The 19896-nt window shown below is 39.9% G+C and overlaps 1 protein-coding gene across 2 annotated transcripts in view; it reads left to right on the top strand.

Annotated features, from left to right (window-relative positions):
- Positions 1 to 656: 656 nt before the first annotated feature.
- The window catches only part of BMS1 (BMS1 ribosome biogenesis factor), a 48823-nt gene continuing 29583 nt past the window's right edge, over positions 657 to 19896 (top strand). Inside the window, exons 1-12 of one of the 2 annotated variants that reach the window (XM_030843977.3) lie at positions 657 to 743; positions 2631 to 2840; positions 3569 to 3759; positions 4762 to 4841; positions 8316 to 8504; positions 9141 to 9283; positions 10245 to 10366; positions 10678 to 10871; positions 11921 to 12060; positions 14084 to 14844; positions 15060 to 15161; positions 16068 to 16225. In XM_030843977.3, coding sequence (XP_030699837.1) covers positions 2665 to 2840; positions 3569 to 3759; positions 4762 to 4841; positions 8316 to 8504; positions 9141 to 9283; positions 10245 to 10366; positions 10678 to 10871; positions 11921 to 12060; positions 14084 to 14844; positions 15060 to 15161; positions 16068 to 16225 — 2256 coding nt within the window. In that variant the 5' untranslated portion in view covers positions 657 to 743; positions 2631 to 2664. Of the gene's footprint in view, positions 744 to 765; positions 970 to 2630; positions 2841 to 3568; positions 3760 to 4761; positions 4842 to 8315; positions 8505 to 9140; positions 9284 to 10244; positions 10367 to 10677; positions 10872 to 11920; positions 12061 to 14083; positions 14845 to 15059; positions 15162 to 16067; positions 16226 to 19896 lie in introns of those variants that run through there. The other variant, XM_030843979.3, reaches the window with a different exon arrangement.

Raw genomic sequence — 19896 nt, 5'->3', positions numbered from 1 at the left:
TGGGAATGGGCAGAGCTCTGGGAAGGCAAAGCTGTGCTTCAAGAAAACAGCAAGACGGGCATCCCCCAGGGAAAGCTCTTTTTCCTGCAACAGAGAAAGGCCAAAGCATTTCGTGCTGGGTCAGAGTCTGTCCCTGCCCTAAGAGTCTGTTGGTCCCAGCAAAAGAGGGTCCTAGCACTAAAGACGTCCGAGAAATCTCCAGCCCTGTCATCTTTAAGGATGAGCAAGCGGACCAACCATTGAGACTCCCAGCTGAGTGCTATTCCATTGGGCCAGTCGGAGGACGCAGTGCCTGGGGCTTCAGGAGTGGGCCGGCGCAGTGACTCCGGGATGACCAGGATAAATGTGTTATTTCTGGCTTTTGTCCCGAACCAGGGAGCTGGCACCATGCCGCACCGTCACCACGGCCTCCGGGTGAACTCGGTCGTGCGCTGCACCCGGGGCTCGGAGACTCAGCGTATCACCAGTGCAGTGCGGACGCTGGGCTGCGAAGCGGCACCCCGCGGCGCGGCAGCGGGGGCGGGGCGGGGCTCCAGGTGGAGAGCAACGCGCAGAGTTTGCCTGCGTCCGCCCTCAGCCAATCACGAGCCGTCCTTCGGTCTTCCCCTGAAAGTCGTCCCTCCGCAGTTCTCTTTCTTTGGCCTCCCTGTTTCCCGCCGGCGTGTAGAGTACTCGGGTACGTTGCACTTCCGTTTCCGGCGCTGTCTGTGCGGGCCTGAGGAGGAGCAGCGGTTGCGTTCCCGGTAACGGTCGCGTGCTGGGTTAGGCGGCGGCGGTGGGGTCTTCGGGGCTGGGACTCCGGGAGGGTCGCGAGTCGCGCGCGTGGTAAGGTTCTCGCTCGGTTCTCCCGGACAGTCTGCCCCCGGGCAGCGCCTCGTGGCCCGGGCAGACATATTTGGTACCTGCCGGAGAAGTGCTGAATGAATTCACGCAGAGAGCCGGGACCGGGAGGGGAGGTGACAGTGAGAGGTGAGAGGTCGTTTCCTACCGGGGTAATCCTAGCAGGTGACTTAAACCGGGGCCAGATCTGTGGACTCCAAACTGTGCTTTTCCCACCCCTATACCCCGAAAAAAGGAGGAAGGCATCAGTACAAGTCGGAACCCAAATATAGTGGAGAAGAGAAATAATGTCTCTGGAATTCTCCAGCTGTTTAGTGAAAGCGTTCCTAGAACCCAGCTTTCCTGACTCCCGGCTAGGATTTTTTGACATTATGCTGGTATATGTGGACTTTCTGTTTCCTCTGGTATGTGTCCGTGGGAAACCTCTGGCTGACCTCCAGCGGTTGTGCAGACTTCTGATGCGGCCCTTATAGCATGATACAGAAGACATGGGTTTATATTTCTTCCACTAGTTCAGATCGCAGCTGTAGCCGTCTCCATGCGCAATGCCTAGTGCATTATAGGACGATGCAAATATATATCTAACTGAAATGAATTCAGTACCTTAATTGAATGAAGTGACCCCCCCCACCCCACCCCTTCTTTTTTTCAAGCAAGCGCAGCAGATTGTATGCGACCCAATTTTCTAAAGAACTCTCTAATCCAGTGGTTTCCCACTTATGGGCCATAAATTCCTGGGCCTCTCAGAAATCATTGTAAGGGTTTCTACAAATCCATGTGGTGTCCAGGCATCATCCAGAGTCAGTCAGATCTCACGCACGGAGATACTGCTGTTTTTTAAAGGCATATAGATGAGTATTAGAACTTGAAAATTTTACATATTCAACAGTTGTAAAAGTAATACTGCTGTTATGTTGGAGGGTTGTTAAAATGATTTAGTTTTTCAGAATAAAATATCTTAAAAATAGTGTAAGTTTGGAGGCCACTTCATTAGTCCAGTTGATATTTAGGGCTGAGTTAGTATGGTAACCACTAGTCACATATGGCTATTTAAATTTAGAGTTGAATTAATTAAAATTAAATAAAATTTAAAATTCAATTTCTCAGTTTCGCTAGGTACATTTTAAGTTCTCAGTAGCTACATGTGGCTGGTGGCTACTGTGCTGAAAAATATAGAATATTTTCATCATTGCAGAAATGGACAGTGCTAATGTAGACATTTAGGACAAATAAAAAGTAACTTAAGCAGAGGTAACTAATTTATAGCATAATAGAGATAAGTGAAATTGGTGATAATTATTTTATTTTATTTGTCTTTGGCTGCGTTGGGTCTTCGTCGCTGCGCCCGGGCTTTCTTTAGTTGCAGTGAGCGAGGGCAGCTCTTCGTTGCGGTGCACGGGCTTCTCGTTGCGGTGGCTTCTCTTGTTGCGGACCACGGGCTCTAGGCATGCCGGCTTCAGTAGTTGCGGCACGAGGGCTCAGTAGTTGTGGCTCGCGAGCTCTAGAGGTCAGGTTCAGTAGTTGTGGCGCACGGGCTTAGCTGCTCTGCGGTGCGTGGGATCTTCCCAGATCAGGGCTCGAACCCGTGTCCCCTGCATTGGCAGGTGGATTCTTAACCACTGTGCCACCAGGGAAGTGCCAAAAGTCGGGATAATATTAAGCAGTTTCCACACCTGTTGGGTAAACAAATACATATCTCTTCGTAAAGAAGTAAATGAAATTTACTGTTTTTCTCTGGGTGTTTTCTGGATTGTAAAATGCTTCCCCTGCCCCCACCCAACTCACTGTAGGTTAGAGTTAGTTGTGGATTGGTAAAAAGCTACTATGGAGACTAAGGACCAGAAGAAACATAGAAAGAAAAACAGTGGGCCCAAAGCTGAAAAGAAGAAGAAACGTCGTCTGCAGGATCTCCAAATTGGAGATGAGGAAGATGCCCGGAAGCGAAACCCCAAAGCATTTGCAGTCCAGTCTGCTGTGCGGATGGCGAGATCCTTTCACAGGTATGTTTAGCTGGAGTCTAGTGGTTCTTCCAATTATTCTTTTTAAATAGTAGGAGCCTCTCCAGAGGTTCGGATTCATGAGTCTGTTCCAACTCTGAAGGACATGAAGGTGCAAGTCATATTTCTTTTACTGAAATGTGAGAAGTCTTTGCTGTGGATGTCACTTTGCCTCCAGCATCTGCACACTGATGGGGTTCTTTTGTCCAAGAGAAAAAGAGTTTTTCTTTATAGAATTTGTTTTGTTTGTAAACTTTAAACAATCTCTATGGTAACAGGTGTGCTTGTGTTATTTTCTGGATATGTTTCATATAATTGGAGTATGTAGTATTAAATAGCTTTATTTAATGGGTCCTTATTATATGTACTTTAAAGGCAGTGTACTTTAAACATTATTGAATTAACTTCTCCTAGTAGGAGAGCCAAATTTAACCCAATAGCCTCTCCTTTTATTTATTATGGTACACTGCCTCCATGTTTGCCTCTTGTTTTCTTTTTAAACTATTAAAGTCAACTAATAAGGCAATCAGATTTAAGGTGTATATAGTTTTCAGCTCTGCTATTGTGTTGTATATATTTACTGAAGTGGTTATTTGGATTGGCGCCAGAAGTTAACAAGCTAATTGTATTCACATATTGTCTGTTCTGCTCTCTTTAAAGTTTGTGCTTCTAGGGATGATGCCTTTTATATTTTGAAAGTGAATTTACTTTTTTTTTTTTTAAACAAATAGGACTCAGGATTTGAAGACAAAAAAGCATCACATTCCAGTGGTTGATCGAACTCCACTAGAGCCCCCACCAATAGTGGTAGTGGTGATGGGGCCTCCAAAAGTTGGAAAGAGCACTTTGATCCAGTGCCTCATTCGGAACTTTACCAGGCAGAAGCTGACAGAGATCAGAGGCCCTGTGACAATCGTGTCAGGTAGGAGGTGCTGTCACAGACTGACATGGCAGGTGTTGTCATCTGTGGGACATGCATGTCTTTGTTTAACATTTTCTTCACTGGTAAATGGTAAAGTAATATTGTCACTCCATGTTACTGCTCTTGTACTTTTATTAAGGTGGCTGTAGCTTCAGAAAAGGTTAGATTCCCAGAGATAATAATGGTGTAGATGTATACCTATTGTAACTGTTGTATGCATTTACCAGCTGTGCTCCTCTGAAAGGCTTGGCAGGCCTGGGCAGGCTGGCTTGGTTATGGTGAGCACCTTCATTTAACAGATAATGAGTACCTGCTATGTACCAGGTGCACCTGTTTGCCCTCCTGAAGCCACGTTCTTGTGGAAGTGAGGGAGTTTTTCCTTTCTTTTTCCTGTGAGAACTTGTCTGCTCTGGGAAATGGTGATGTTTCTAAAGTCTGAGGGAGGATGAAACAAATTCCCAGATGGCAGTGGTAGAATCTGAAATCTCTTCTCATAGTAATAATATAGTTGGATTGAGACTTTTCTTTTTCTTTAAGGCATTCCCATCATTTTGACTGATTTGTTTTTAGCTTAATTTGAAATAATGATTGCTCCATGAACATTCTGTTGCATTAGGTTTGAGGGTTTTTTCGCTGTAGTGAGAACAGGGGAAGCTTTGATGGAGATAGAAGCTTTGGCCCACTGCTGAACAGTAGGATTACAGCCATCATGAAGCCTACTTGTCTGCCCATTCCAGTTGGAATTTTACCTATTTGAGCACTTGATTCCTATGGGTAGGCTTTTGATATTATTTTAAAATTAGAGAACCTAACAAGAAAACTAATTTACTTTATTTGATATTTACTTTATTTGATCAGTTTTCTCCTATAAAAATGAACTTCTGGCATACTCTTGTGAATGTACAAGGTGCTTTACTAGATGCAATTAAAAATAATAATTAGAGTTAACAGATTTTTTTCCAAAGCTTTTTAAAAGTAAAATTTTCATCTTTTCACTTATAGGTAAAAAGCGCAGACTCACCATTATTGAATGTGGATGTGACATTAACATGATGATTGATCTGGCTAAAGTAGCGGATTTGGTAAGTCATTGGGGGCAGCATGGGTTTCTGATGGGGATTTACAGCAATGTGATAAGTTATTTATCCCATGTTGAAGGGAAGAAAGATTTAAGATTATTAAAAAAATGATGAGTATCATCAGGGATACAAAAGATGTGTTTGAATTGATGATGACAATAATTGTTATAGTAAAAATAGAATGTGCATAATGAAATGTATTCTGAAATCTAAAAGTAGACCGTAGGTCAGAGAAAACCTTTAATGAATGTAGCTAATAAAAGCTCATTAAGATATGCATACATACATACAAGTTTATAATAGTACCATTTCTTGGACCCTTACTAGGCACTGTGCTAACAGCTTTCTACAAATTTAGCTCATCTAATCCCCCAGTATGCCTTAGAGGTAAGTAGGTGTTATCTCTAGTTTACGTATGATGAAGTCGAGGCTCCCAGAATTTAAGCAATTTTTCTGAGGATGAGAATTCTGCTCTTGATGGTGCCAGAAACTCTGTTCTTAATGATTATGATAAAATATGGATCTTTTTACCATATTGGGTAAAAAATCTCATGGATTACCCTTGAGAAGTTGTCAGAGTTTATAATAGAAAATCTGTACTGCACTCAGCATCTGGAAATTGTACAGCCTTGATTGCATTTACAGAAATGTTAATGTCTGTTAATTACCTTTAAAACTAGCAAAAATAGGGCTTCCCTGGTGGCGCAGTGGTTGAGAGTCCGCCTGCCGATGCGGGGGACACGGGTTCGTGCCCCGGTCCGGGAAGATCCCACATGCCACGGAGTGGCTGGGCCCGTGGGCCATGGCCGCTGAGCCTGCGCGTCCGGAGCTTGTGCTCCACAACGGGAGAGGCCACAGCAGTGAGAGGCCCGCGTACCGCAAAAAAAAAAAAAAAAAAAACTAGCAAAAATAAGCCAAAAAGGAAAAAGAAATTAAACCATATTGATTAGGAAGTGCGGGGTAACGGACACCTCGTTGGTTTTTTTTTTTTTTATTTAACACCTCTGAAGAGCTGTTTGGGACAATGAGCTACAGATTTTACCCTTTGACTCAGGAAGTCTCCTAAAACTAAAATAAAAATTTAATATAGATGTTACAGTTGTACCATCTTAATATCAGAAAATAAGTACCATTCAAATTTTGAATATGTAATGCTGCCATTAATAAAAATAAGTGTGTTATTGCCAACACAAAATAGTATAAACTTATTAAATCTTGTGTACTTGAAATGATTGAAATAGTTCAGCATGTCATTAGTTCCTCTTTTATGTAACGTATATTGTATACTAATCTTAAAAGCATACACATATTAAGAAAGATGCCTTTCATATGCATCTTTTTAAGATTTAAAAAGGAACACATGCATTTGGTAAGATACTCAAACTGTGCTACAGGGTATGCACGATGCATGATTTTGCTTTCCTTGCTCTGACCCCTAGTCTCTCAGTCCCCCTCAGCAGTATTTTCCAGATACGTATATAAATACACATATAACCCTTTTAAAGCACACACTGTTTATCATACACAGTGTTCTGTGCTTTGCTTTCTTTCACTTAGTATGTCTTGGAGGTATAAAATAAGCACTAAGTTCAACCTCATTATTTTTAAGTATTCTGTTGTATGTACCATTATTTACTTAGCCTAGCTTAATTTTTTTTTGTTTTTGTTTTTATTTTCGTTTTATTTATATTTGGCTGCAATGGGTCTTTGTTGCTGTGTGCGGGCTTTCCCTAGTTGCGGCGAGCGGGGGCTACTCTTGGTTGCGGTGTGCGGGCCTCTCATTGCAGTGGCTTCTCCTGTTGCGGAGCATGAGCTCCAGGTGCGTGGGCTCTAGGCGCTTGGGCTCTAGAGCGCATGCCCAGTAGTTGTGGCGCACGGGCCCAGTTGCTCCACGGCATGTGGGGTTTTCCCGGACCAGGGCTCGAACCCATGTCCCCTGCGTTGGCAGGCAGATTCTTAACCACTGCACCACCAGGGAAGCCCAGCCTAGCTTAATGTTGATTGCTCTGTTCTGGGTTATAAAGCTTCCGAAGTCACAGCGAAGGCACACAGTACATGGATTCGTGCTTGTGTGTGTGTGCGCGTACACATGTATGAACATTGGAGGAGTAATAGAGGCTTTACTTATCTTTAGTCGACAAAGATTGTCAGCTCAGGGACTGTTTGCCACCCACCTGTTCTGACTCTACAACCGATTGCTTGCAACTTGTCACGCCATGGTATCAAATGGGGTGTAGGAATACTCCACAGCCAGCCCACACAGCTATGCTTCCTCACAATGCTCAGTGGTCCACCTTCATGTATTTTGTGGTTTAGGATTATGAATGTTCTCTAGTTTAATCAAAGATTAAGTTTTTCTGTTCTTTTTTTCCAGTTATTTTTAGTTAGCTACAGAAAGAAGAGGACAGAGATGTCTTAAGTCGCTAGGAATCAACTATGAAATTGTTTTGCATGTTAGAAGAGTATAAATTTTAAAAATTGGTCTTATGTACTTATATTTTCTTACAGATTACCATCCATGACTATCCTTTGACTCAGTTCTGAACTGGTAGACTTTTTTAGTTTCTGAGCAATTGCATGTTACCAATTAACTTCTAAGGTAGAGCTTTCTTACTACATACTTCCCAGTGGAAAACTTTTTTTCCCCTGAGGAGATTGAAACAAAGATGTTTGGCTTTCTTTGTGTTTTTGATGTTTTTCATTGATTACCACTTCCTCCCATTCTTTTGGATATCAGAGATCTGTTATTTGGTTTCCTTGTTAGAGATCTGTTATTTGGCTTAAGAACACCTTACAGAAAACTTTATTTCTTGGGCTTCCCTGGTGGTGTAGTGGTTGGGAGTCCGCCTGCCGATGCGGGGGACGTGGGTTCGTGCCCCGGTCCGGGAAGATCCCACATGCCACGGAGTGGCTGGGCCCATGAGCCATGGCCGCTGAGCCTGCACGTCCGGAGCCTGTGCTCTGCAACGGGAGAGGCCACAACAGTGAGAGGCCCATGTACCACAAAAAACAAACAAACAAATTTTATTTCTTGAAGTGAGGACTTTTCAGGTAAGGGCCAAATTAGATCTGGCCCTTTCTAAGTTATTTCTCATATATGCACATTCTTGAAACATGGTTGAGACTGTGTCAAGGTTGCCTTTTAGAGCAAGTCAAAGGATAGTGTTTTCTCTATCATGGTGATTCCCTAAATAATCATTTAATTTAGTCTAGAGCAGGAGTTGGTGAACTTTTTCTATAAAGGGCCAGATAGTAGATATTTTAGGCTTTGTAGGTCCCAGTTTCTATTACAATCACTGAACTGCGGTTGTAGCACAGATGTAGGTGTAGACAATATGTAAATAAGTCAACCTGGCTGCGTTCCAATAGAACTTTAGTTATAAAACAAGTGATGGGCCAGATTTGGCTCATGAGCCGTAGTTTGGTGATGGTCTATTTTGGGTAGCCTCCTTGAGAAATTGTGTCTTCTGTTTTTAGGTTCTGATGCTTATAGATGCCAGCTTTGGGTTTGAAATGGAAACGTTCGAGTTCCTAAACATCTGTCAAGTACATGGCTTTCCTAAAATTATGGGCGTTCTCACTCACCTAGATTCCTTTAAGTATAATAAGCAACTGAAGAAGACAAAGAAGCGACTAAAACACAGGTTCTGGACAGAAGTCTACCCGGTAGGAAGCGAATTAGTTATTGAATACTAACACTCTAATCCTTTAAAAATAGAATGAGTGGGAGAGATTAACAAACATCTTTACAGGATCACCTCCTTAGTTTCCTTATTATATCTGTTCATAGTACCTAGAATATTTCCTTGAGATAGTCTTTATTCCGGACCTCTTGATGTGTCTCATTTGTCTCTGCATCCCCCAGGACCAGGCAGTGTCTGGCTCTAAGTATTTTGGATTTGTGATTTAATAGAATTTGTCCAAAGTTTTTCCTTGTTACAGGACCAGGAACTATAGCGCACACATACTGCCACTCCTTCCTCTCCCCCATACTACTGTGCTGTGTCCCATCGGTCATAAAATATTTTCTGTGCCCAGGAGCCTCACTGTTCCTTATGTATCCATACTCCAGATAGATGCCACTGCTTGACTTGAAACTAAATATATTTGCAGTTCTGTTCATACAAAGCCCTAAAAACATGAGTCCTGAAAGAAGCCAGAGAAGTTCTGGGAGCATTGGCATAGTGGGTCACTAGAAGTCTCCCTTTCTTAGGATTGCTTCTTATTTAAAGGCCTTTATTTTGGTGCAGTGTTGACAAGAATTTCATTGAAATTTAATTTTTTGTTTTTCTTAATATTTAGGGTGCCAAGCTATTTTACCTTTCTGGAATGGTACACGGAGAATATCAAAACCAAGAAATTCACAATCTGGGCCGTTTTATTACAGTTATGAAGTTTAGGCCTCTTACATGGCAGACTTCTCACCCTTATATCCTGGCAGACAGGTAAAAAGTGAATGCAAACTTTTTCTTCCTGACCCATATGTTTCAAAGCTAAAAAGTTTGGAAAAGAACAATAATAGAGCTTATTTTGTCTTATTATTGAATAGTGGTGAGAGAACTGTACTTGATGGAAAATATCTACTTTTTTTGTATCATTACTTAAAGATGCTGTGGCTTCAGGAGTAAAGTATGAAATGTTTAGAAAAATGTGAGGATTCTGAAGCATTTAAGGCTACAGGATGTGGGCCCCATCCTGCTTTTTTTTTTTTTTTTTTTTGTGATACGCGGGCCTCTCACCTCTGTGGCCTCCCCCGTTGCGGAGCACAGGCTCCGGACGCGCAGGCCCAGCGGCCCCGGCTCACGGGCCCAGCCTCTCCGCGGCATGTGGGACCCTCCCAGACCGGGGCACGAACCCGCGTCCCCTGCATCGGCAGGCGGACTCCCAACCACTGCACCACCAGGGAAGCCCCCATCCTGCTTTTTTATCCTTAATTTTCAGTGATGCTGCCTTTGGACCGTGGTGCTCCAGTCACTCAGATGTGCCCTGTGCTTTCCTTCCTTTATGCTTTTTTCATATATTTTGTCAGCCTGGAAAACCCTTTCTCCACCTGCCAAAATCCAAGCCACACTAAAAAATCCAGGTCAGAGCTTAATCTTCTTCCATAAATGGTTTTTCTGGATATGTTCTCTACCTTTCCTCAACGCCAGGGCCATGTTGTTTCCCATTTTTGGTGTCTTGCTTGTGGAATGTGTATCCTGTAGAGCCTGAGAGAGATGCAGTCATGTGTTTTTCCCTTTGCCCCTGGTAGATGGTGAACTCTGCTCCCTTATTTCTGTATTTTCTGTACTTTTCTAAACAATATGTGTAGTGGATTACTGAATGTGATGAATCACTGAAATGTGAAGAGAGGTACAAGAACTATGACATTTATTTCTGCCATATAATTGGGTTTTATTTTTCTAGGATGGAAGATTTGACAAACCCAGAAGATATTCGAACAAATATCAAGTGTGACCGAAAGGTGTCTCTTTATGGTTATCTAAGAGGAGGACACTTGAAAAATAAAAGCCAAATTCACATACCAGGTATCCTTTTGTTGTAAAATATACTATATTTGTAAAACTCTTGGGATGACTTCATTTCTCAGGAAAACTGAAAAATGGCCAAACAAGATAGAACCATCTTCCTGGAGGCTTTAAGAGTTAACTCAGCTCTGCATTGGCCACCCAAGGTGTTGAGTTGACCAAATTTCCTCTGCTCTGATGTTGTTTAGCTAAAGAGATACAGTGCTAGTGTCAAACCGTGCCCTTGTTGTGGTTGAAGCCTTCTGACTGTGGGCCATTTCTGCCACCAGTGACTTGTCAGCTGAAGCTATCTTCCTGTGTCTGTCTTCCAGGTGTAGGAGATTTTGCTGTGAGTGACGTCAGTTTCCTCCCAGACCCCTGTGCCCTTCCTGAACAGCAAAAGAAGCGCTGTTTAAATGAGAAGGAGAAGTTGGTGTATGCACCTTTCTCTGGAGTTGGTGGTGTGCTGTATGACAAAGATGCGGTCTATGTCGACCTTGGGGGCAGCCATGGCTTCCAGGAATCGGTGAGAGGGAAGTCACGGGAAGTTATGTAGTCACCTTTTATTTACTGAAGCTTTTTATCTTTAGTCACATTTATGATAAAGGCCACAGTGCATATTGTAAATGTTCAATATACTTAAATTGCACCAAGCAGAAAGTAAAAGTCACATCCTCCATACTTTCCTGCTGCCGAGACACACAGGGGATCCCATGTCCCCAATGTGAGCTTTGGAAGCAGTTTGGTGCCTGTACTTCCCATTTCTCATCATATAAAATCAATATGTTTTCTAGCTCTCTTTGGTCATTCTCTTTTTTTTTTCTGTTTTTCTCTAAACATATACATATTTATTTAGATTATATATCTAAATTATTATATATTATTTGCAGATACCATATATATGGTATTTGTGTGTGTGTTAGAAATAGTATTTGTTATATGGGATCCAACTGTAAATGCTTTTGCAACTTTTTGAGGGCACCTAAGAATATGTGAATCTGTTTTTCCCCTGTTAGTATTCATAGAACTGCTTCAGGTTTTTCATAGCTGTGTAGTATTTCATTGTATAGATAAACTTTGTTTACTGAACCAATCCTTGGAGGGCTATGGGGCTCAGTCCCAGTTTCCCCTGGTTTGAGCAAGTACTATAGTGAGTGCCTTCGCATATGCAGCTTTGCCCACTGGGAGGGGTCTTTTTATGCAGTAAATTCCTTGAAGTGCAATTTTTGTATCAAAGGTAACAGATTTTTAAAAAATATAGACTCCAGATTTTTATTTCTTTGACTGTTCTGAAATGGGATTTTTCTGTAAATGCTTTCTGTAGTATCGGCAACACAGTATTTAGGTTATCAGACTGTATACTCCATGCACTTTGGAAAAGTTTAATGAGCACAGAGATCAATTTTAGGCCTTGTAAGAATTCTTCTTTTTCTTCATCTTCTTTTTTTTGAGGCAGTAAGAAAGGTTCTCAGGAACTGTGTTTAAGGTAATTTTGAGAAACTGATTGAAACCAGTGTATTTTTCTTCAGAATCCTTGTGCATTCCTCACTTTCCCTTTCTTGGTGACCTTGACAGGAGGAGGTGAGGCCCACCCATGAACTGGTCCAGAGTCTCATTTCCACCCATTCCACTATTGATGCCAAGATGGCTTCAAGTAGAGTGACACTGTTTTCTGATTCCAAACCACTGGTGTCAGAGGATATAGATAATCAAGGGTAAGTGTGCTGTTTTTGTGTTCTTAAAAAAAAAATTATATTACATAAGGTTATATCATACATCATTCTGCCATCATAAAACGTTTTGGTGGGATTCATTCCAGGTTGTTTGGTTTTGCTTTTTGCTTTGTACATGCTTGTATTTCTGAGGGCTCTTTACTTATGTGACATTACATGGAAGTATTTTCTTGAAATCATATGAAGGATTCAGTTTTTTAACAAACTCAGAATATTCCTTAAATTTCACAAAACCTTTTCCATAGGTTGCTTTTGTTTCTTAGGAGTCTTGAGGCCACTTGGCTTTATTTTAACGGCCAAAATAACAAGCAGAGTCAGGGAGCTTTTTCAGGTTGCTGTCCAGAAGCCACATACCTTGTCTCTAAAATTTTTACTTAGATTGTGTTGTAATATCTCCTGTGGCTTAATTTCCACTAATATAGGGCTTATATGAATTATTATCAGTCTGGGTTGGGAATTTGTATATTTATACATAGTGGATATTTTGGTTTTATTGTAGTGGTTTATGACTGCCAATAAAAATTAGTCTGAAAATGATTGAGATCATCTAATGTATCATTTATTATAAGTATATACAAAAGCAGGAAAAATTTTTTGGAAAAAATCATCTACTGCCCTCTAACTAGCAGATGGTATAGCATGGTAATTAAGTGCAGTGGGCCTACTAGTTTGAGGAAATCAATTAATTTCCTAATATCTCACAGGAGTTGTGATGATTAAACACAATAGTGCACATAAGCTACTTATCATGGTGCCTGACAGATAAGAAGTATCACTAAATGATCCCTGTTATTACGATCATTATTATTAGCTCTTTTCATTTTTGAGCATTCCTGTAATTATCCCTGTGTACATGGATACTCTAACATAGTTACAGTTATAATACAGGTAAAATTTTTATATCTATATTGTGAACATTTCCTTTTTCTATATAGTTTCTTATATATAGTCATTTTGTTATTATTGATGTGTTCAAACTTATCCATTCTCTTTTAGTACAATTTTTAGTATTTTTCTAATTGTTTTTTTTACAGTTTTATATAATACTGTTACATTAAATAGCTTGATAGTTTTTTATTTCATCCCATATTTTTGTCATCTTGATGATTTTTCTTTATCAAGCATTGCATTGGTGATTTCAAAATGGGAATATTCTTAGTCAGTTATTCCTTCTCCATTCGTTAGCTGGCATTCTTTTTTTTTTTTTTTTTTTTTTTTTGCAGTACGCGGGCCTCTCACTGTTGTGGCCTCTCCCGTTGCGGAGCACAGGCTCCGGACGCGCAGGCTCAGCGGCCATGGCTCACGGGCCCAGCCGCTCTGCGGCATGTGGGATCCTTCCGGACCGGGACACGAACCCGTGTCCCCTGCCTCGGCAGGCGGACTCTCAACCACTGCGCCACCAGGGAAGCCCTGGCATTCTTTAACAAAGAGCTTTCACCCCTTTATTTTAGTATCACTGTTGACGAATGGAGTTTTAAAAAAATATTTGTTATTATCCCATTGCTATCACTAGTCTTTGTGATGCTTATATTGTCCCTTCAGTCTGTCTTCTGTGTCCTTTTGGTGTGTCCCTGTTAGTGCTTGAGCACTTTTTGCTTTCTGACAGCAGGATGTTCCAGGCTTATTTTGTACTTTCCCTGCCTTGGACCTGCAGTCAGCCATTTCTCTAAGGATCATCTGTTTCAAGCTTGGAACTAATGGGTCTTCTAAAAGATCTATTAAGCACTCACTTCCCTTTTGAGCAGTTTCTTTCTAAAATTAGACGTTTTTTAATAAAGGTTATCTCTTTATTTTCTCTATAAGTTCTTTTGTAGAGTGGTATTATGGAAATATGCATGAGTTTGCTTATTAACTATTCCAGTATTCATCACATCATTCCTTTATATGCTATGTCATTTAAAACCATTCCTTGACATTATTTTCTATTTCTTTGCATATTTATTGACTTGCAGATTAGCTGGTTGTTATACAACCGGAATTATTTTGCATTTTCTCTTTAATATAGGCTGTGGATGCCAAAAGAGGAAAAGCAGGTGGATTTAAAAACTGGTCGAGTGCGTCGGAAAGCCATTTTTGGAGATGAAGAAGATGATTCTGGAGATAGTGATGATGAAGACGATAAAGAAATGTCTGAAGGTGACAGGTTGGAAAATAGCTCTAGTGATGATGAAACAGAAGAGGGGGAAGATGCTGAAATGACTGGTAAACAGTATATGTCTGGTAAAGGTATCAAACGGCAAAAACTTGAGATGGAAGAAGACGTTGAGGTGGATTTGCCAGCGTTTGCTGACAGTGATGATGACCTTGAGAGAAGCTCAGTAGAAGAAGCAACAGAGGAAGCTGATGAAAGCATTGAAGAAGAGGATTCTACTGCAGAGGAAGAGAGGGATATTTTAGAATCAAAAGCTGTTAGAGAAGGTGGTAAGCCAGGACTGTTACAAACTAATGATCTGAGTGATAGTTTGAATCTGGAGAAGTCTTTGACAATGAAAAAAGCAACCCTCACCACTTCAGATTCAGGTCATTGCACAGCTGAAGAGGCATTTGCATCTGAAGATGAATCTGAAGAAAACTCTCTCAGTACAGAGGAGGAGGACTCAGAAAATGAAGAGGTTATTAGGAAAAAGTTTCCAAAGCCTTCTCAAGTGGTCAGTAGTCAGAAACTGGGGTCAGAGAACTTAACTGATGAGACCTGTGATATAGAAGACTTACTCAGAGAGGAAGAAGATTATAAGGAAGAAAATGACTATTCCACAGAAACTTCAGGTATGCTTAAATTTAATTTAACTGCCATTACAAACTTGGCACTGAAAATGTTCTACAAATAGAATGTCTGCCATTTGGGGTCTGCTGTTTTGGAGACTTTGTTAACTGTTCAAGTATTACACCTCATTAAAGGATTTCAGGATGAATGAGTGATGAGCTTGAAGCAGAGAGGACAGACAAACAGAATTAACTGATGTCTGTGTTGGTCCTTTCAGGTGCCCTCAAGTGGAAGGAAGACCTTTCCAGGAAGGCAGCTGAGGCCTTTCTGAGGCAGCAACAAACAACTCCAAACCTTCGAAAGCTCATTTATGGGACAGGTAAAGGAGCTCTGGTTCAGATCTAGAAACATTTTAGTTTCTTAGACTATTTTCTGAAAAGGAGATGAAGAAATTGGTTAGAGGATTTGGGTGGTACTTTTGATATCCATAAGATATTCCTGGGCGTCATAGTTTATATTTGGCAGATGTTTTTAATCATCAGCTCATGAGGACCGTAAATCAGTCGTACGAAGTAGATTTATGGGTTTGCCATAAAACTTTTGATAAGAATAGTCTTCATTATGTCATTTTGTACCCCCTGTAGAAAATCCTTCATGAATTTTTTTGTAGAATTTAGTACCAGAAAAATAATTCTGCCTGAAAAGGTGTTTTTTCCTCTCTGAGAATGAGTGCTCTGTATTACTCATTCTGTTTTTTCCTTTTGCCTTTCTCCTCTGATTTTATATTTTATTAAATTTGTCTATATGTTCTTTTTGGAAAGAGCTTGACTCAGTAATGCAGAAAATAAAGTGGTGAACCTGATATTGTGGTCCCTATTTACTGTATGGTTAGAACAAGGCCAAGGAGTATATGTGAGGTAGGAGCATAGAATCGGGGGTTGGTATTTACTGACTTCCATTCAGGTTTTGTCTAAGTACTCTTAGTGATTAGAGACTCAGCACTCTTCAAGAGAAACTCTTTATGATAATTGAAAGCTCTGTCTTTAAATGTCGCCTCCCTGCCCCATCCCCCAGTATTCTCCCTCCTCAATGGACACTTTCCTGCTGCCTTGCAGGAGGGCAGATGTCCTCCAGAGCTGCTCAGCAGTAGTTCCACGGCCTTTCTGTGTCTGTGGCTGATGCGCTCAGGGGCACACACCATAGCTACTGCAAACAGAGACCTTCAGTCCCTAGTCCTCTAGTGGGTGGATTTATTCTCACTTTTCTATGATGGTGGTCTCTTTAGTGACAGAGGATAACGAAGAAGAAGATGGTGATACCAAGGAAGAGCTTGGAGGGTTGTTTCGTGTCAGCCAGTCTGCCAGTGAGTGTAAGCACAAGGCTGACTCTTTGGACTGCTCCAGATTTCATGTGGAGGTGCCCCATGATTGGGATTTAGAGGAGGTGAGGCTGAATATAAATAGTGTGTTTGACTTATGAGAAAATTAGGGAATATTTTTAAAAGATTATGTGATTTCAGTATTGCCTACCTGTTATTTGCTTCTTATTTTTTGTGTTTTTTTAACATCTTCATTGGAGTATAATTGCTTTACAATGGTGTGTTAGTTTTCAACTCTTAGTGTGAATAGTATTGTTAATCTTTATTTTGAAGCATTGCACGTAGGTTTTCATACATTTGAGATACTTTGTGTTTTATGACTAGGAGATACGTAGTATCCCTGAGTTAACATTTATAATTTCTACTATTTGTAAGCAAACAGGAATCCATGACACTGGTAAATTTTCTTCCCCCACTCATCACCCTCTAGTCACACTAGAGAATTCATTCAGTTCTTAAACTTGCCAGGTTTAATCCCATCATAGACCTCTTGTCTTCTGTTTTCTTTTCTGAAATGTTCTTCTGATCTTCCCAAGGCTTACTTCTTTTGATCATTCGGTTTAGCTGAAATGTCACTCCTCAGGGAGGCCCAATGACTATCATATTATGTATTTTAATTCACTGGGTAGCACTTGTGCACTTTACGAGATTTTTATGTAAGCATTTTTTGGGTAAAATTTAATACAGATTATAGAAAACCACATAAAAGTAATTGTTTAACTTAATGGATTACTAGGTGAGTACCTCTGTAACCACCATGTGTCCATCCTAGTCATAGGCCTATCCTCCCTGCAGAAGGAATCACGACTCTTACGGTAATCATTTCCTTCTTTTCTTTATAATTTCATCCTTCAAGTATGTATCAGTGAACACCAAAGTTTAGTTTTACCAGGTTATTTTTGTTTATTTTTCTCTATGCCTTTTAAATCTCTCAATCTACAATATTCCCCTCCACCCATCTCTTTTTTCCTTACCTTTTCACTTGTTTAAGAAACCAAGTATTTGATGTGTAGAGTTTCTCATATTCTGGATTTCCTGGGCGCATTGTATCCCTATGTGCGGTCTGTCAGACTTCACTCTTCTCTGTATGTCCTATAAATTGGTACAGAGCAATACCAATAGAATTGTCTATGGTGATGGGTAAAGAATTGTCTTATGTGGCTACTTGTGGCTGTTGAGCACCTTAAATGTGGCTAGTGAGACAGAAGAACTAAAATTTTAATTTTATTTAAGTTTTGTTTAATTTTAATTAGAATTTAAATAACCACATGTTGTAGCTACCCTCTGGACAATGCATCTAGAAGTTTGATTAGATTTAGGTTTGAGGTTTTCGTTTTTTGTTTTCAGATTTTTTGGCAAGACTGCTTCCTAGGTGGTGGTGATTTTTCATTAGGAGGCACATAAAGTCATCTTGTGATGTTAGCTATTGATGCTCAATGCCTAGATCCATTCATTTGTTAAGGATGTAAAATGGTGATATTTTGTTCAAATTCCTCTTGTTAGCTGGAATACTTCTATAAAGAGAAACTTCTCATCTACTATTTGGTTACCCAGTTCCACATAAGCAGTATAAATGCTTGATTATTTTTATCAGTTTTCAGAACGATTCTCCAAAGGTGACTTTTTTTTTTTTAAGTTTTTTTTTTAACTCATGAATTTAAATGTAGTTGACGTGTTTCCTTTCACTGCACTTGTTATCCTTGCTGATGATCATATTTATCGCATCTGTGACCAGTGAGAGTCTCTTCAAATTGGCTCCTGAGTCCTTTTGACATGATCCTAGTAGTCCTTAGATTGCTTCATTGCTGTCTGATATGATAAGGTGTTCCAGTATCATCTTGTACATTTCTAATGCCAGACTTGGAAACAGCCATAAGAAGTCCTGATTTTTCTTAGTACAAAATGGTATTTCAACATCACAGTCTAGGTCTATGTATACTCATTGCTATGGGTTGGTCATTGTTTCTAGGCCTTTTCAGTGACCAGAGCTAGGAAAATTCATACATACATTTTCAATTCAGATTCAGGACTACAGGCTTCTTACTTAATCTCTTTTATCTCCTGTTTATATCTCTTGTTTTTCCACTGTAGAATTAGTTCCTGTTTGAACTTGAAGATGATTAAATTAGAAAATTGTGTAATTATTTGCTTTATCCCATTTATACATAGAAGTGTGAGAATAACATTACACATGTTTCTATTAATACGATTACTAAAAACAGTTAAAGTTTTTTCCTTTATTTAAAAAAAATATATATTTATTTTTTTGGCTGTGTGGGGTGTTAGTTTTGGCACGCGGGATCTTCGTTGCCGTGTGCGGTATCTTTTAGTTGCAGCATGCGGGATTTAGTTCCCTGACCAGGGATCAAACCCGGGCCCCCTGCATTGGGAGCACAGCATCATAACTGCTGGACCACCAGGGAAGTCCCCTGAAGTTTTTTTCTTATATGTTCTCCCTTTTGTTTTTTCAAAAGTGGCTACACCATTTTGCATTCCCACCAGCAGTATATATAGCTTTTGAGTCCTCCACATTGGAATAACATCACCAACACTTGTTATTACCTGTTGTTGTTTTTCTTGTTTTTTATTGTTATAACCATTCTAGGAGGTGTGATGTAATATCTCATTGCAGTTTTGATTTGCCTTTTCCTGGTGGCTAATGATGTTAGACATCTTTTCATGTGCTTGTTTTCCATTTGTATATATTATTTGAAGAAATATCTATTCATACTATTTCCCCATTTAAAAAATTGGGTTATTTGTCTTTTTATCATTGAGTATGTATTCAGGATCCAAGTCCCTTATCAGGTATATGATTTGCAAATATTTTCTCCTATTCTGTAGGTTATCTTTTCTGTGCCCTTTGAAGCACGAAGTTTTAAATTTTGATGAAGTCCAATTTCTCTGTATTTTTGTTGTTGTTGGTATCATATCTAAGAAACCATTGCCAAATCCAAAATCATGAAGATTTACTTCTATGGTTTGTGTAAGGGTTTTATAATTTAGCTCTTACGTTTAGGTCTTGGATACACTTTGAGTTAATTTTTGTATTTGGTGTGAGATGAGTCCAACTTCATTCTTTTGCATGTGGTTATCTAGTTGTCCTAGCACCTGTTGAAAAGTCTGTTCTTTCCCCTATTGCCTTGTCTTGGCACCCGGGGTGAAAATCACTTGACCGTAGATACATGGGTTTATTTATGGACTCTTAATTATATTCCATTGATCTATACATCTGTCCTTATGCTAGTACCATACTATTTTGATTACTATTGTTTTGTAATAAGTTTTGAAATCACGAAGTGTGAATCCTCCAACTTTGTTCTTTTTCAAGATTGTTTTGTCTTTTCTGGATCCCTTGGGTTTTCTATATTTTAGAATCAAAGAATTCTTTGCAGAATCTTCTGCAAAGAAACCAACTGGGATTCTGATAGGGATTGCACTGACTTGGGTAGTATTGAGACCTTAACAATACCAAGTCTTCTAATCTGTTAACATGGGATGCCTTTCCATTTATTTAGATCTTTCAAGAATGTTTTGTAGTTATCAGAGTATAAGCTTTGCACGTCTTTTGTTGGATTTATTCCTAGTATTCTTTTTGATGTGATTGTAAAAGGAACTGTTTTTTGAATTTCATTTTTGGATATTCATTCCTAGTGTATAGAAATAAAGTTTACTGTTGTATATATATATATATGTATGTGTGTATATATATATATATATATTTTTTTTTTTTTGC

The sequence above is a fragment of the Globicephala melas genome, chromosome 16, assembly GCF_963455315.2.
Source record: "Globicephala melas chromosome 16, mGloMel1.2, whole genome shotgun sequence".
In the NCBI taxonomy this organism is placed as follows: Eukaryota; Metazoa; Chordata; class Mammalia; order Artiodactyla; family Delphinidae; genus Globicephala; species Globicephala melas.
The sequence above is the reverse complement of the archived record's forward strand: the minus strand, read 5'-3'. Positions and strand labels throughout refer to the sequence as shown.